This window comes from Mastomys coucha, unplaced genomic scaffold (genome assembly GCF_008632895.1).
Source record: "Mastomys coucha isolate ucsf_1 unplaced genomic scaffold, UCSF_Mcou_1 pScaffold8, whole genome shotgun sequence".
NCBI classification, from domain to species: Eukaryota; Metazoa; Chordata; class Mammalia; order Rodentia; family Muridae; genus Mastomys; species Mastomys coucha.
The window spans coordinates 14,941,015-14,957,974 of record NW_022196914.1 but is presented as its reverse complement, the minus strand read 5'-3'; the positions used below and the strand labels follow the sequence as shown (position 1 = coordinate 14,957,974).

Genomic DNA, 16,960 nt, shown 5'->3' with positions numbered 1-16,960 from the left:
AAAAAAAAAAAAAAAAAGAGAGAAATAGTTGAAAGTAAAGATGCTACTTCGAGGTCTCTTTTGCTAACTGTATACTTTCCTAAATAGCCTTCAACTTCAAAGTTATAAAGAAAAGAGATTTCTTATTTGGAAAAATGTAACTCTTTTAAAAGAATCTTTCATTTTCTATGTATGTGCTTCATTCTCACGAACTCATCCCACCAGAGTCATTCGCTTTATTGCTTCCTATTCTCAGCCCCAAGACACTCCTCCTACAGTGGAATGTCTGTCACTAGTTCCCCATATGCTTGTAATTAGAATACATTTTAAATCTACAGCAAAATCAACCTAGAGGCTAAAACCACTAGCATATTTAGCAATGTCTGCCTTACAGGAAGTAAAAACTGCAAGATAAGTTTCCTAAAGAAAACTGACTGTGTAATAACTATTCATATTTAATATTGAAATAGTATGTAGGAAATGTAATAGATTCTATATTTTATGAAGAAAATATGTATTACAACTAAACTGTATTCATTAAGGTGCTTTATATAATATACATATATATTATATACAGAGAAAGAGGGAGAGAGGGAGAGAGAAATTTATCAGTTTTTGTCCTATAGGTATATATATTTTTGTCCTATAGGTATATATACCTAAAATAAAACATGTAATATGGATGTAACTGATACAACATAAGCTACTTATGCAGTAGTAACCTGTTAATAATAAGAAAAAGGATTCTAGTATCTATTTTATAGGCTATGAAGTGAATAAACCACAGGAATTATAAAATAGACCTGAAACATGATGGTTTGAATGAGAATTGCCTCTCTAGTCTCATGTTTGAGTACTTTGTCCTTAGTTTATGGAACTGTTTGGGAAGGATTTGGAGACTTCACTTAGTTGGAGGAGATGTGTCACCTTTGCTGGCTCTCATATTTCAGCAGACAATAATCATACCCGGTATGTCTCTTTGCTTCCTCTTTGGCATCAAGATGTGAGCTCTCAGCTATTTCTGCTGCTGTGCCTGTGCTCTGCCATCTTGGATTCTAACCATCTGAAATTGTCAGCCCAATTAATCCCTTTCTTTCCTAAGTTGCCTTGGTTATGGTGTTTTTGTCACTGTAATATATAAGGAAACAGGACACAACAGAAGCTAAAAATAGATGCAAAATAATTAAACACTTAATTGTTAAAACATCTATGAACGTCCTATTGGAATAGTAGGTCATCATACTTTTTTGTTGTTGTTGTTTTTTCCGGGACAGGGTTTCTCTGTGTAGCCCTGGCTGTCCTGGAACTCACTCTGTAGACCAGGCTGGCCTCAAACTCAGAAATCCACCTGCCTCTGCCTCCCAAGTGCTGGGATTAAAGGCGTGCACCACCACCGCCTGGCTAGGTCATCATACTTTTAAGATAGGAATTGTTGTATACACTCTAAAAAATACAGTACAATTCTATGAAATCTTATAGGTTTTCATATAGTTTATTGGGAATATTGTATTTGTTAAAGTTGGATTTTATGTCATTATGCATATATTGTAAGTAAATTCTAATTTTAATTGGCCAGATTAATATTAAATTCTAGACTAGATTTCTTTGCCAAATAGCCAAGTGGTACCAGATGGCTGAGGAAGTGTTATTCAATATGACTAGCAATCATTAAATTAGCTAAATATTTATTAAGCACTAGACTAACAAAGACATGATGTAGAGTTCTTGACTTCAAGGTGTTGATATTTTATTGATGGGGGATCAGAAGTAATTTGAGTATTGTAAAAAAACATATACTATAACAATAATTCAATTTAATAACATTTATTAAATCCTAATTGAAGACTAGATGAAGAGAAATTTATTGAAATTGTAGTAACTGCTATCTGGCAAAACAAGCAAATAAATCTGTAGTTTCCATCACTTGAATTTCACTTTCTTTACTTTATATAGTAGTAAAGCCAAACATTTTCTATTCCACAGTATACAAAATTCCCCTTTTACATGGTGGTGAGTCATTTAGTCTCACCTGCAAAGTCTGATCCTTCTCGCCTTGTGATAAGGTTGCTAAGTTTGTTGTTTATTTTCCTGCTCTTTTTAATCAACACATATCTCTAATTTCTCCTCTTTATTACATACTTAACAGTACTAAAATAATTGGAATATATCAAAATATATCAAGGTTTTAAAACCAATGGAAATTTATTATCTCAAAAAGTTTTCTTTTGTATGAATCCTAGTACAGTTTCAAGAAACATTTGCTTTTGTCCATTTCATACTTCAATAAGTAACTTATTTATCCTTGCTTGCCTCACTTGTTTTTAAAACTTTTGCCCAAAATGACTTAAGAAAAATATTGGACAAAAATTTATAGAAACATGTTTCATTATAAACAAACAATATAATTGGCCTTAGGTCATATTTTTACTTACTTATTTTTCACTTTGTAAAATATTAAAGTTGATTTTTATTTGTATTTGCTGAAGAAAATATTAATGTTAACTTAAACAAACATTATTTAAAGGGCTTCACTAACAAACGGTTCAGATGAAAGTTCATTTTCAGTAGCTTCGTTTGTGAGATTGGCAAAAGTAATGCTTGTAAAGTGTTCCAACATTTAATATGTTATGATCATCCTACAGCTTCTCCATGTAGAATTTGTGTTACATAAATAAAAAGGCTATGAAAACATTGAGAAAATCAAACTTAAATTCACTGGAATCTTGAATATCTTCACTATTCTTTAGTTAGATGGATAAATTAAGAATATGCTTATTTACCTTTTCAACACAGACTTACCTTGCCTACATATTGATAATCAGATCCGGTATACTCTTCCAGTAAGAAAAACTGGTTCCACATCCAGCCACGTTTTTGACGGTGAAGTATTTTACCATCACTCCTTGGGGCATGGGATTCTGCAGGCGTTTGCTGAAGCCCAGGAGTCCTTCTGAACATTAACTCTGGACAGCAGAAGTGGGGCAGGCATGCCCAGAGAACAAACAGTCTCAAGAACTGATAGATTGTCATACTTTACTTCTTGAAAAATTCCAGTGTAGGCAATGAAGAAGTAGTCCTGTTTATGGTATCAGAGCTCGACTGGCTTCCAGCACTTCATCAGTGCTATGTACATTTTTCCATAAGCTTCAAACAAACAAACAAACAAATAAAATAGTTAATGGAAAATATACTCTTTTTCTTTTTCTTAAAATAATGATCAGTTTTAGGAAGCATTTTTGTCTGCAGGAATACCTACAATTTAAGAGAAGACAATAATGAATTCATTCTTTCAAATAAATTGTTAAAAACACCATCATGACCCTTTCTCTTATGGCATGGTTTTAAAGACTTGTAATTCCTAAATTTAGTAGAAAGATTCCCTTATGCATGTCAGATCTTCTAAAATTTAGCATAAAATTAAACTGTGAAAGTAAATTTTGATTCTAATGTACTATGGGAATTAGGAGGAATTTCTGAAATGCAACACTATTTAAGTAGTTTTTAAATAGTATCATTGCTTGTTCACATTTATCAGAGATTTATAAAAATTAACAACAAACAAACATACAAAAAAAAACTCTACCTACTTGGACAATAGGAATTGTCCTATTTACCTTCTGCTGAAGGAAGGCTACTATTTCCTATTGAGGTAGTCTATGGATCACTAGGCTTTTCCTCAGTAGAAAAGACACTACTACAGTTATGAGGTTCCTAAGAATGTTAGCACTAGCGAGTAGAAGGACCTACTTGTGACTGTTATATATGTAATACACTTGAAAGTTCTGAGCACTTCTTACTACACTTCTGCCTTCACCTTGAACTAGAAGTCCATAATATCTGATATCTATGATGGTAATAGCCTACTCACTGCCCTCCAACCTGCTACCTGCAACTCATCTCTATAGCATCACCAAATAATCCTATTGTAATGTGAATTTTGCAGTGTTTTGTTTGTGCACGAGTACTCATTGCACTATGAGCAGAAAACATGATCTACCCAAATTTGTAAGGCTGGATTTCACAATGACCTATTGCTCCCCACAGCTATTCCAGTTAGCCCTTTACTTGAACCAATAAAATTACTCCTTTAAAGCTAGAGTTCTTTTAGTATTACCTTGATGAAGATACCCTTGTTCCCTTCTGTTTGAGCTCTTTTTCTTCAGGTCTATGCTTAAATCCTGTCTTTAAATCTTACCCTAACCACTCTAATATTTCATGTACCACAATATATTATATGTGTTCTATTTGCTTATCAATTATACTGATATATTAACCCATAAAAATTTTTTGGTGGAAAGAGGTGTTTGTATACAGTGTCTAGAATAAAGCCTTGCATATTAGAAAATTTCATTACACAATTTTAATGAAGAAATAATATAGAAATATAATGGTGTAAACATATCATTTTCTGTTATATGAGCATTTGTCAAATATTTATGTATGAAACACATTGCAATAACAATTACTTGTATTTTATTATTGTTTGGAGGCATTTTATTTTATAAATTGGCTTAGATTTTTAAAACTTTCTAGTAGACACGTATTTTATGTCTTTAAACCATAACTGATCTAAATTATTTGGAGAACAGCAAGATTGAATTCTATGTGTTTTCTATGAGAAGCACTTTAAGTACTCCTTGATTCACATTTATGCTTTCACTCACAGATATTAGTTAACAATCTGTTTGGTTTTCCTTTCCTTTATTATTAAAATGATTGAGAGGTTAATGCAAATGTCTCTAGAAATAGGATTAATGGTGACCCAGTGTCTCCCTTGAGTATATTAAATGATAGTGAGCACATGAAGTCATACAAACTGATCGATATGAACTCTATTATAATATGCCACGTAATACTCTGCTGGAGTTTAGCAATGGGCTGCAGCAAAAAAAATGAATTAACATCCCGGAACCAAGACTTTCAGACATGTATATTGATTGCATTCTAGGGAATAGGAAGATCTAATAAAATATTATCTGTATTTTTATAAATCAGGATATGTTAGAGGACATTGGCTAGAATCCTACACTATTTCTGTAAGTAAAGAATTGTATAAGTTAGGGTTTCTACTGAGTTCTACTAAAATATTAATATTTATCGAGGCAACAGTATACTGAACTCATCTCTTTTAATCATTAACAAAATTGACAGTAATTGTATTCAGTATTGCTGCTCACTATATGTACAGCTATAAATGATCAATAATTATAACAAAACTGACATTTTTTAAATTAGTGAGTGCTTACTATATATTTAAACAGTGGTAGTAAATAATAAAAATTCTACATAATAAGTGGAATCATATTTCCATTGTTATTGTATATTCAAATAGTCAATGATTTAATATATTTAGGAATTCTCAATAGGATGTATATTTTAATAATTGTAAAATTAAGAGTATATTTGAAGATAGTTTACATCCAAACTACTTGGCAGCTATTTCCACTCATCATTACATTATTCCAAGTTAATTTTTGCTAAACACATTTTATGACATTAGGATACAGTATGTAGATATTTGAGAACATTGATTACTTTTTATGAATACAACTAATAATTATTCTTCTGGAATAGTTGTTACTGGGAGCTAGGGGTTATTTGAGTATCTTCCCTGATTGCTCTTGCCTGTATTTTTTGAAATAGATTGAATCTAGAGCTTGTAGATAGCTAGGATTCCATGCTCTCCACCTTCCCCCATGTTAGAACTATAGGGGCATAGCACCACTCCTGGACATTTTAAAGCATGCTAGAGATCCAAATTCCCTTCTTATGTTCACACAGAAATATGTTTATGAACTGAATCATCTTTACAGTCCATCACACTATTCTAAGTAATCATTTTTCATAGAGAAATAACTTACAATATCTTCTAACAGGCTTTCTTAACCTCAATCTTTAATATTTAGAAGAAGTCCTACAGGGCATTATATAAAATAATCTTTAAATCATTTTATCAAGAATAAAGACAATTAAAATATTTTAATATGTATCCAACCGAGAAAATAATACTTCAACATTATTTTATCATTTGGAATCAGCTATTTAAAAAAAAAAAACACTTTCACAGTGTTTCCAGTCCTTCTTAAACTATGATGTAAATCTTTTAATTTCTATATTTCCCATTAATGTGTAAATCTAGACAGTGTTCTGGCAATTATACCTAACCAAATTTTGGTCACTAAGGAAAGTCATAACATTATAATGAATAAATATATCTTTCTAATTTCTAATAAATACATCAGATGTTTTAAAATTTAAATTTAAACCTGAATTTTAGAATATAGAATTGTATGAAAAGGAGATGTTGTACTAGCCAGACTTAGAATATAATAATTAAGAACAAAACAAGCATTAGAGGTCAAAAAAATGTAGTAAAATAAAGAAATTCTGTAACACAATTTCTGGGTAATAAATCAATTTTTGAGAAAAAGAAAAAAATAAAAACCATGCTTCCTTGTTTTAGTTTTAAAGTTAATTTAATATAACTTTAGCATGTAGCTAAGAAACAACCATTCAATTTGAAATTGTCTTTCATCATCATGTATTCCCACATTTTCTTCATACCAGAGCTCTTAAAATTTTAATGTAAATTCAAATTCCTGCTTTAATGTTTGCCTATCTATGCCCTTGTTGAATCGGGACAAGTTAGTTAGGAAAAAGTGTAATAATATTTCTCTTTATTGCTTTCTCTCTCACTGTCTATCTCTTCATTTATTATGTACTTACTTTGCCATAGATGTCAGTCTAGTCTGTCTTTGTCATTTATACTGGAATGGCCTCAGAATCAATGTGATCCTCCACTTCAGCCTCTGTAGGTCCTGAGCTTGCTCACAAGTGTATGCACATGTATGCAAACATTTTCTGTTTCTAGCACTAATGCTACTAGACCCATGCAGGGAATATCAAAACCATGGGCCATCCTTGTATCTGAAATCATCTTCAAAATGTTTATGACATTCTGAGTGTGATGCTTCAGTGACCAGGTATATATTTTACAGAATTAATTGGATGATAAACAAGATTGCAATGAAAAAGACCAGAACAGTATCACTAAATATTTGAAGTCTTCCTCTTATTACTTTCATTGTCTGTTTGTTTTGTTTCATTAAAAGAAACTCATTGTTTCATAGTATGCCATGCATCAGCTGGTTTTTTTCCTCCTGCTCCAGCTACAGAGTGAATCTCTTTGCAAGGAAGCATGAATGAGGGTATCATACTGATTTCATTTCTTTTTGCTTTTTTTCCTTTTTTCTAGACAGGGTTTCTTCGTATGGCCCTGGCTCTCCAGAAACTCACTCTATAGAGCAGGCTGGCCTTCAACGCAGAAATCCGCCTGCCTCTGCCTCCCAAGTGCTGGGATTAAAGGCATGAGCCACCTCTGCCCTGCTCATTTCAGTTTTGTAATCAAAGAATTTTCAATCTATTTATGAAATGCTTATCAAAATATTGCTTCCTCCAAAACCAGTTCATTTTAGTATGCAAGTAGGCAAGATCACAGATTATAATGTAGTAGCATATTGGTGAACGTCACTTACTCATTGTCTCTCCACACATTACTGCTGATCATTGCCACCCATCATTGGCTAATAAAAACAATTACTCCTTTCCCAGAGAAAGGAGATCTCATATGACATGTAAATAAAGAAAATTTCTAATAATAAATAAATAAATAAATAAAGACATGGGGGGGGGAACGGAACTATGCTTTTTGCAGAAAGAAAAAAGAAAAAAAAAGTGGATGCAACTGGAAATCATCCCAAAAAAAGCCAGACTCAGAAAGACAAATATCACCTTTTTTTCATTTATGGATCTTATACTTTCTGTAAACAGGAAAACATCTGTGTGAAGTGGTCTAGTAAGTGCGGAGGGGAGAAGTCTGTGGGCTCAGTTTGCCAAGGTACACAGCATACTTACATGAAAGTGTCTTTATGAAGCCTGTTATAATTGCAATGAACGTACAATTAAAATAAATCTACCATCTTAACCAAAAAACAAATACACACACACACACACACACATACACACAAAAAAAACCCAATTACTCATTTCCCAGTCAACTGGTTATGTTCATTTGGATTTTAATGTAAAAGACTTTAATCGTTCACTGTTTATAACAATCAGATAAGTTGCTTACAATTATTAGGAACTAAATGCGGACACTTTAAGTAATTTTAGAATTACATACAATAAATACAGTCTGATGAGATTTCAGTATTGAGAAATGAAAGACATTTCCAGTAGTATTTTTACAAGTCAAATGAATCAGAATATATTAAATACTTCCTTTTATTTAACTAATGTCAATTTATGTATCTAGAATGAAGAATTAAGAGAAAATTGAATCAAAGTGTTACAATAAGGACTCAAAAAATGAGGTCATATGTTTGATCATATTTTCTAACAGTTCATTGCATACTACCTATTGTGCTTTAATGCCAGAAAACGTGTAATTCTACATTGAATATTTATCATTTTATTTTGAGTATTATGCTCATGCATTTCTGTATAGCTATAACTTAAAGGAAGATTTATATGTTCCATAAATTATTACTGATATGGAGATTAACAGTATTACTTTTTTAATTAATAAAAATATTATCACATAAAATATTTTAATGTGAAAGAATATTGGTTAGTTGACTTAAAGACAAAATTTAATTGTAATACTGTATTTTAAAAATTGTATTTGTATGCTTAATATGCAGAGTTTACATAAGCTGGTAAAACAGGGACATGGTATCTATCTCTTCAATTGAGCAATGGGTAAAAGATAAAGATTCACTAGTCTCACTTCCAGGATTGTTATAAATGATAAATAAAGTTTTATCTTTGCTATTATGGTTTGTACTGGCTGGTTTTGTGTGTCAACTTGAAACAAGCTGGAGTTATCAATGAGAAAGAAGTCTCCCTCAAGGAAAAGCCTCTGTGGGCTCCAGCTGTAAGGCATTTTCTCAATTAGTGATCAAGGGGGGAGGGCCCAGCCCACTGTGGATGGTGCCTTCCCTGGACTGCTTGTCCTGGGTTTTATAAGAAAACAAGCTGAGCAAGCCAGGAGAAGCAATCCAGTAAGCAGCACCTCTCCATGGCCTCTGCATCAGCTCCTGCCTCCAAGTTCCTGCCTTGTGTGAGTTCCTGTCCTGACTTCCTCTGGTGATGAAAAGCAACGAGGATGTGTAAGCTGAATAAACCCTTTACTCCCCAATTTGCTTCTTGGTCATGATGTTTTGAGCAGGAATACAAACCCCAAACCAAGACACTCTTCAAAAAAGAAAATCATTGTAATTATTTGTAATTTCAAGTCAAGAATGTGACCTGAGAAAAAATCATTCATATTCTTCTCCAGCTATACAGTGTGCTAACATCCTCAGATGGCAATGTTCGAAGCCAGTTACAATTCAGATGAATATTAAAAGGTGGATGTATAGGCAAAGCATATAGTAGTGGGAAAACAAATGGTTCAGTGGATGAGGATCCACTCTCCCTCTAAGATTCTGCTAGAGGGGAATAGAGGAAAGATTTGTGGGAGAGGATACTGGGAGGAGAAGGGGGTTCATACTGGTCTGTAAAGTGAATAGATACATTTAAATAAAAAGAGAGAGAGGTAGTTGAGTTGAAGTTCACAGACTCAGATTTTCTATCACATAGGATAAGTTGGCTTATCACTGAAATAATGAGGATGATCTTTAGCTCATAGGAATGTGGTGAGGATGAACTGATGAAAAGTGCCAAGTTTTGTTTTGTTTTCCCATTTTGAGGACAAAACTATTTGTTGATTTTTTTAAAGAAAACGATTTCAATCTACTGTTCCTGCAGGTTGATTGGTACAGTGTAGTGCCATAGGAACATACAGACTAGAGTGCAGAGTAGAGAAAGAAGCTGAGATCAGCTTTTTGATGGTGAGATGGCATTGGTTTGCTGTGTGTGAACGACTGAAAAAGTATGGGAGCCAAAGCCAGTCACTCTGCACTGAAAATGCCGATCATCACTAGGACCTGCTGCCTCTCCGCCAAAATACAACAGAACTCTGAAAATAAGTAATAAACAAATAAATAAATAAAAGAATACCGTCAACCATCAAGAGTTATTTTTGTACTGTTTCCTCAACTTTTTGACTCAGCAGCAAAAACTTGATCCATGACTGAGTTAGCAGTGCCACGACAGCTGTGGCACTACACCTGCTGCTTCCTGGAAATCTCATTGTACTGCAGCTGGAGTTTATTTCATTATATGGGATGGGTAGCAAGAATGCTCTCAGGGTAGCTAAAGATGTTCAGATAAAAGCCATCTGCTACCCAGTGTTCTGGGATCAAGGACTTAAGTGGATTCTGTAGAACGATATAACATATATCGATATATTATATATGTATATGTATATATATTTATACATATATATGTATATTCACATTTTAGCCCAATGTAAGTTATTTCTCTTCCTCTTTGCATGCATGCTTTTTGGAACATCAAGAAAATGGTACAGCTCGAGGAAAGAGCTGTTAGCAAATATTATCTATTAAATCAGTTGCAAAAGTGTGGATCATACATTTTGTGCAAAGCTGAACTGAAATGTATGATGTGCTTAAGGTAGTGTACTTGAAAGTGGAAAATTCCCTAACACAACTCATGAAAATTTAATCAAAAATACAATCACATGGAAACACAACATTGTGGCCATTTGTACTCTACTTGATTTTTAGGTTATTTCTGTGTGGAAAAGTACATAAAACAGAGCTCTGGGAGAGGCATCTGTGGGGCAGACGGGGTCAGGCAAAAGAAGCAGGAAAAATCTTATCAGTACTGAGCTTTCAGTTATGTTCAGTATTCTGAAGGGCCCACTGGGAGACAGTAGCTTATATTTATATGGAAAAACCACTCTATAAAAAAATTCTTAAATTATTCATCTGTAGCCAACATGTAATACTGAAATCACCCCCATAGTAGTTAGATTTTATTTTCTTGAGGGCAGACAGGGTCCAGTCTGTAGTGTATTTTTTATTTATTAAAATGCTTGCTTGGCTCAGTACTAAGCTGTACTTTTCATCGTAATTGGCAACAAAAAAAAAAAGCAAGTCTCATTTATTTGTATTTAAATATTTATATATTTTAATTCTTAAAAGCATCAAACTTTTAGTTTTGATAGTAGACTCTGGAGTGTCATTTGTTATATAAACTTGAATTATTAATCTACGGTCTGATCATCCACTCAATGAAGCCATTACTAAACAAAATCTTAAGGTTTCTTTTAGTTATTCTGTTTCTGAGTGAAATGTGTTTAGAATTTTTATTCTATGGACGGTTCACTGAGACTAAATTACTCTGAGTAGTGCCAGGAGAGCCATGTGTCTGCTCTGTTCAGCTCGCTACACAGACACTGTCAAATGGTTTTCACCATCTAGGAGTTAAGGGTGAGAGTGTTAAAAGAGTGCCTAATTTAAACATGAATGTGCAAAAGAATCATTTTGGTGGAAATTATAGTTAAGCTGATGCAAAAGAAATGGCCGCATGACAGTATTCATGTGCTGTATGTCCAGGTATATTTTCTTCTGCAAGTAGTACAGGAGTTATAACTAATTGGTGGCAACAGAATGCAGTAGGATTGCATTGTATGCCTTGGAAGTACAGGTCTTGAATACACATAGAGTAGAAGAAAGAATGTATCAAGGTAGTAAATGCATGGATTAACAAACAAAACTATGCTTTTTTGAAATGCAGGCATAGGTGTAAATTCAGGTTCAGGTCTGTTTTAATGTGGTAGTCAATTTTGATTAGGTTTCAGCTACAATTTCTCTATATTATCCAGGATAGTTTTATAGTTTACTAAAACCTTAACAATTTGTTATTTTGAGATTAAATTTTATTTAAATAATGGGACATATTTTTACAGCTGAATTCATAGTGATAATTGATATAGTTATATAAATAATACATATAAAGGCCTTTGTTTCAAATATTTATTTATTATTTCATTTATTATTTACTTTTCCCTCTTACTTTAAACTTAATTAAATCAATTCCATGGGCTGTTAGATGTCTTCTGAGCTCTCAACTCTATGCCTATCATAACTAATGTGAAGTTGTGACTCATTTTAGTGCCAAATATATCAGCGAGGATTAGCCTCAAAATCAGACAAGAGAGTTTTCATCTACCGGTTAATCTGTCAGCTCTGAAAGAGTATGACGGTAATGCTGTGTCATGCACTCATCGTATTATAAACAGAAATCTGAGGCACACCAACTGTCTCTTGGACTGTTCTAAATGCCTTGAATAATTTAGATATGAACATTTTGTGTTATGATTAAACTTATACTTTCTGGCTAGGAAGATGGCTCAGTGGATAAACTGGTTGTCACACAAACACACTCACTTATGAAGTTGTAGCTACCTGCATCTGTAAATGTATCGCTGGAAAAATGGACAAAGGGAGATCCACAGGAGTTGATACCTAGTCAAGTTAGCCAATAGGTGAGCTTCATATTTATTTAGAAGACTTGTCTTAAAACTATAAGGCATGAAGTGATTGAAGAAGACACTAACATCAATCCCTGGCTTTCACATGTGCATATACACACACATACATGTATATGCAAATATGTACACATACACATACATGCAATACATACTCAAACAAAAGGATGAAAAATTTAAAATGTGAGAATTAAAAATAAACTTGATACTATTAATACTAATAATATAAGTTCCAGGTTGATTCCACTAGCCTGAGCACAAATATCAAGGACTGTTTGTAATTGGGAGATATTGGTGGAAAGCCATTTAACAAAAGGCCAAGTCACATTACATAGGGAGTTTCTAGATCTGTGAAATCTCAACACAAGAAAAAAGCCCAATCTTAGGTATATAAATTCCACATACCATTTTTGTCTTAAATATCACTAGCATGACAGTTTTTCAGTAATAGTTTGTTTTTCAAGAATAAAAATTCAGCTATTTTTAAAGTTTAATTTTTAAGGAATTTTTGTCAGTGGAAAGAAGGTTGAATGAGTTAAAACTATAATTTACTTAATCAAAACAGATTTTAAAATTTTCCTTTAAATGTATGAGTATGTAAGTGTTTTCCTTTTTCATCTCTACCCTCATTAACTTCAAACTCTAATCCCTAGTCTACAATTATCAATTCCTGGAGCACATTTTTTGAATTCCAAATGAAGTACTGCTTGCAGTCTTTCATTTGATAAGATTTATGAGTACCCAATTTAACAATCTTTGATTTCTATATATGTATGCCTAGATTTTATTGATAATGTTTCCAGTAGCACAAACACAAATTGAAGAGATCATTCATTATAATTCCATTTAACCAACTGAAAGTATTGGAGTTCATAATTCTGATTCAGCAAATTATTTGGTGCTGAAATTCAGTATAATATTTTTTGCTAAAATAAATACCTACTCCTATAAAAGGAAGTAAAAATGGCTATGTTTTCTTAGACTATAAAGAGGTTGCAAACTGGCTCTTGCACTATTTATACACTTGACCTACCACTGGTCAGAATTACTATTGGGAATCAAAGGGAGTTACCATATCAATAAAAAATTATTAGGCAAAGACAGGTGTCAGAAACAAAAGAATACATCTAAATTCTTGATCATCAAGACATGATCTACAAACTGCTACTCATTCTCCTAGTTCAAAATTACTCTTGTAAGCAGAATGCTGCTCTGCATTTCTTCTCTTGTGTCATTGCTATAATCTTTCTCCATGATGATATTATTACTTGATATTATTTCCCTTCTCTCAAGTGGATACATAACCATATCTTGGAAAATGAAGAAATAATCTCTTCAGTTTTGTATCTGCACCCATGTATATATCCACCCAACCATACAAACAAGACCCTTATTGAACTAAGTTAATCATTTCTTTTTGAGACTACTTTATTATACTGACTTTTATGGCAACTGGGTACATACAGTAAAAAATTTCATGGAGATAATTAGTTGGAAAAGGATGCAGAAAAATCTCCAGAATTCGTGTGCAACATGTTTTTGCACATTCGTTATCCTATAAAATGTCAAGGAATGAAATAGTCAAAAACAAAGAATGTGTCTGAAGGAATAATTCTCTATAATTCAGGATTTTTCCTATGGCAATTTAGTAATTCTTTTTAGTATCTCCAATTATTACTTTTTATGTCTTTCTATACTTCAGAACTTAATACTCTGTTATCTGTATATGTATAAAAGATTTACTCTGACTCTATAAATTCTTTCCTCACTCAGTTAGTTTCTTTACAATGAGGAGATCTGGAATTCCCTGCAGTTCTATTTGTCAGTTCTTGGTGTCATTTATTAACTTATGGATTTCTATTTAGAACATACTCTGCTTGTATCTTTACATGGTCTTTCAGATAGCAGAAGTGATTGCAACCATGTGAACCACTGGGATGTAGTCAAAGTACTCAGTCAATATATCAGAGACAAATGCATATCCATATTTGTCTTAAAGTGTGATTGACATTTACCAAGTAACAGAATAAATATCAGTGGCTGAAAATAAATAAAGAAAACATGGAGCGCGCGCGCGCGCGCACACACACACACACACACACACACACACACACATATATATATATATATATATATATATATATATATATACACACACACACACATATGTTTGTATTACATGCATGTATGTGTGCAATATGAATATGAAAGAGAGGAGCTTCTTTCATCTGTAAAGAAATTATATCATTGGCTAAAACAAAAAGAAAATGAAATTACCACATGTGGTGCCTTGAATATGCTTGGCCCAAGCAGTTGCACTATTAAGAGGTGTGGCCTTGCTAAAGAGGTATGGACTTGTTGGAGACGTGTGTCATTGTGGTCATGGGCTTTACAATCCTCCTCCTCACTGCCTTTGTTTTCTCCTAAACAAATTAGGAACAAGAGATAGAACTTTCAGCTCCTTCAGCCCCATGTTGGTCTGGAAGCTGCCACGCTCTTGCCTTGGTAAGGGAGCAAACCTCTGAACATGTAAGCCAGCCCCAATTAAATGTTTCCTTTGTAAGAGTTGACTGGATTTTGCTGTCTGATCACATCAGCAAAATCCTTAAGTAAGACCCATACTAAAGAAATACAACATGAAGTGAATATTAGTCCAAAAGTTCGGAATGCCCAAGATTCAATTCACAGGCCATATGAGCCCAAGAAGAAGGAAGTTCAATGTGTGGAGGTTCAGTGCTTCTTAGAAAAAGGAACAAAATAATCACAGGAAGAAATATGGAGACAAAGTGTGGAGCAGCGACTGAAGGAAAGGCCATCCAGATACCGTCCCACCTAAGGATCCATTCCATGTACAGTCACCAAACCCAGACACTATTGCAGATGCCAAGAAGTGCTTGCTGACAGAATCCTGATATGGTTCTCTCCTGAGAGGCTCTGCCAAAGCCTGACAAATACATAGACTGAAGCTTGCAGTCAACTATTGGACTGAGCCCTGGGGTCCCTCATGGAAGAGTTGGAGAAGGGACTGTAGGAGCTGAGGTTTGCAATGCTGTGGAAAGAGCAACAGTGTCTACTGGACAGACTCCCCTGAGCTCCCTGGGGACTGGACCACCAACACAATACACATGAAGGTACCCATGGCTCTGGCCTCGTATGTGGCAGAGGACAGCTTAGTTGGACATCAGTGGGAGGAGAGGCTCTTGGGCCTGAGGGTGCTTAATGCCCCAGTGTAGGGGAATGCCAGGGTGGGAAGACTGGAGTGGGTGGATGGGGGGGAGCATCCTCATAGAGGCAGGGGGAGAGATGGGATATAGGGTTTCGAAAGGGGAGACCTGGAAAGGTGAAAACTTTTGATATGTAAGTAAAGAAAATATCCAAGAAAAAAAGAAGAAATAAAATTTAACATGGTTTCTCTCTATTGTGTATCCTACATTTTATAGAGACAAATACATGAATGTGGAAAAGAAATAATGTAGTAGAAAAGAAAGGGAGGAAATAGAGGAGGAAAAATGCAAAGGGATGGTGTTGAATGTGATTATGTTCCAACTATAGGTTATACATGTAGGAACCTGTCTTTGTACAACCCATCATAATTACTATAAAGACATCAATATATTTTACTTCTCAACTTTTACTTTGTAAACCATAAATTTACTTTTAAATTATTTTCTTTCAACAGCTTTTAGAATTTATCTTGAGTAATAGCATTTTTGATAATAAAATACAAAGACAGAGAATTCAGTTTTCAATTTTGAAAATTTTATATAATTTAAATATAATTGAATCATCTCCCCCTTTTTCTTCCCTTCCATGCCCTCTCTTCTTTTTGCATTTATTACCTATCTATATTCTTACTCTTATTCTATATTGTATTCTTATTGTTAATCTATAATAATACTAATATTGTTATATGTATATACAAATGCAAATCAATACATAAATAAGAATTGATACATTTGTTTAGGTTGTTTCTAAGTTTATACTTAGGACTAGTTAGGATAATTTGGGATTGGATGACCATTTAGAGTACTCAACTCTTGGAGAAGGTAAATTCTACTTCTCTTTGCTGTTTCTATTTTACGGTAGCTCTCCCTTTGAGTGGGAGCCCCTGTGTGATTTGTCCCAGCCACACTGGCATGGCAAATGGTATTGCTATTGTTCTGGACAGTTCTATGCAGTATTAGTGCTGAGATTTCCTGGGTGTAGCTTCCCTGCTGCAGGCCTAAAGGACACAATCTGGCAGTGGACTTCCTGGTAGAATGTGATGTTTTGAAAACAACAGAAGACTAAAGAAATGAAACAGCTGTGCTTTACATGAAGGAACAACAAAAAGGTCACTGAAATCTAAACATTAGAAGTTCTAGAACAAAATTTCTCAAGAAGAATATTTTGTCATTTTCAATGACAAAAAGCTTTTTAGAGATGATACTAAATCAGGACCCATGAAAGAAAAAAATAAGTGGATTTTCTCAAAATCATATATAAAACCTTTTCCTAACAGAAGAATAAATAGAAAAT

At 33.6% G+C, this 16,960-nt stretch overlaps 1 protein-coding gene across 2 annotated transcripts in view; it reads right to left on the bottom strand.

Annotated features, from left to right (window-relative positions):
• LOC116083205 (cadherin-10) overlaps positions 1 to 16,960 on the bottom strand; it is a 195,277-nt gene that overhangs the window by 118,244 nt on the left and 60,073 nt on the right. For both annotated transcript variants that reach the window (XM_031360005.1, XM_031360004.1), the window contains exon 2: positions 2,779 to 3,123. In XM_031360005.1, coding sequence (XP_031215865.1) covers positions 2,779 to 3,009 — 231 coding nt within the window. In that variant the 5' untranslated portion in view covers positions 3,010 to 3,123. The remainder of the gene's footprint in view (positions 1 to 2,778; positions 3,124 to 16,960) is intronic.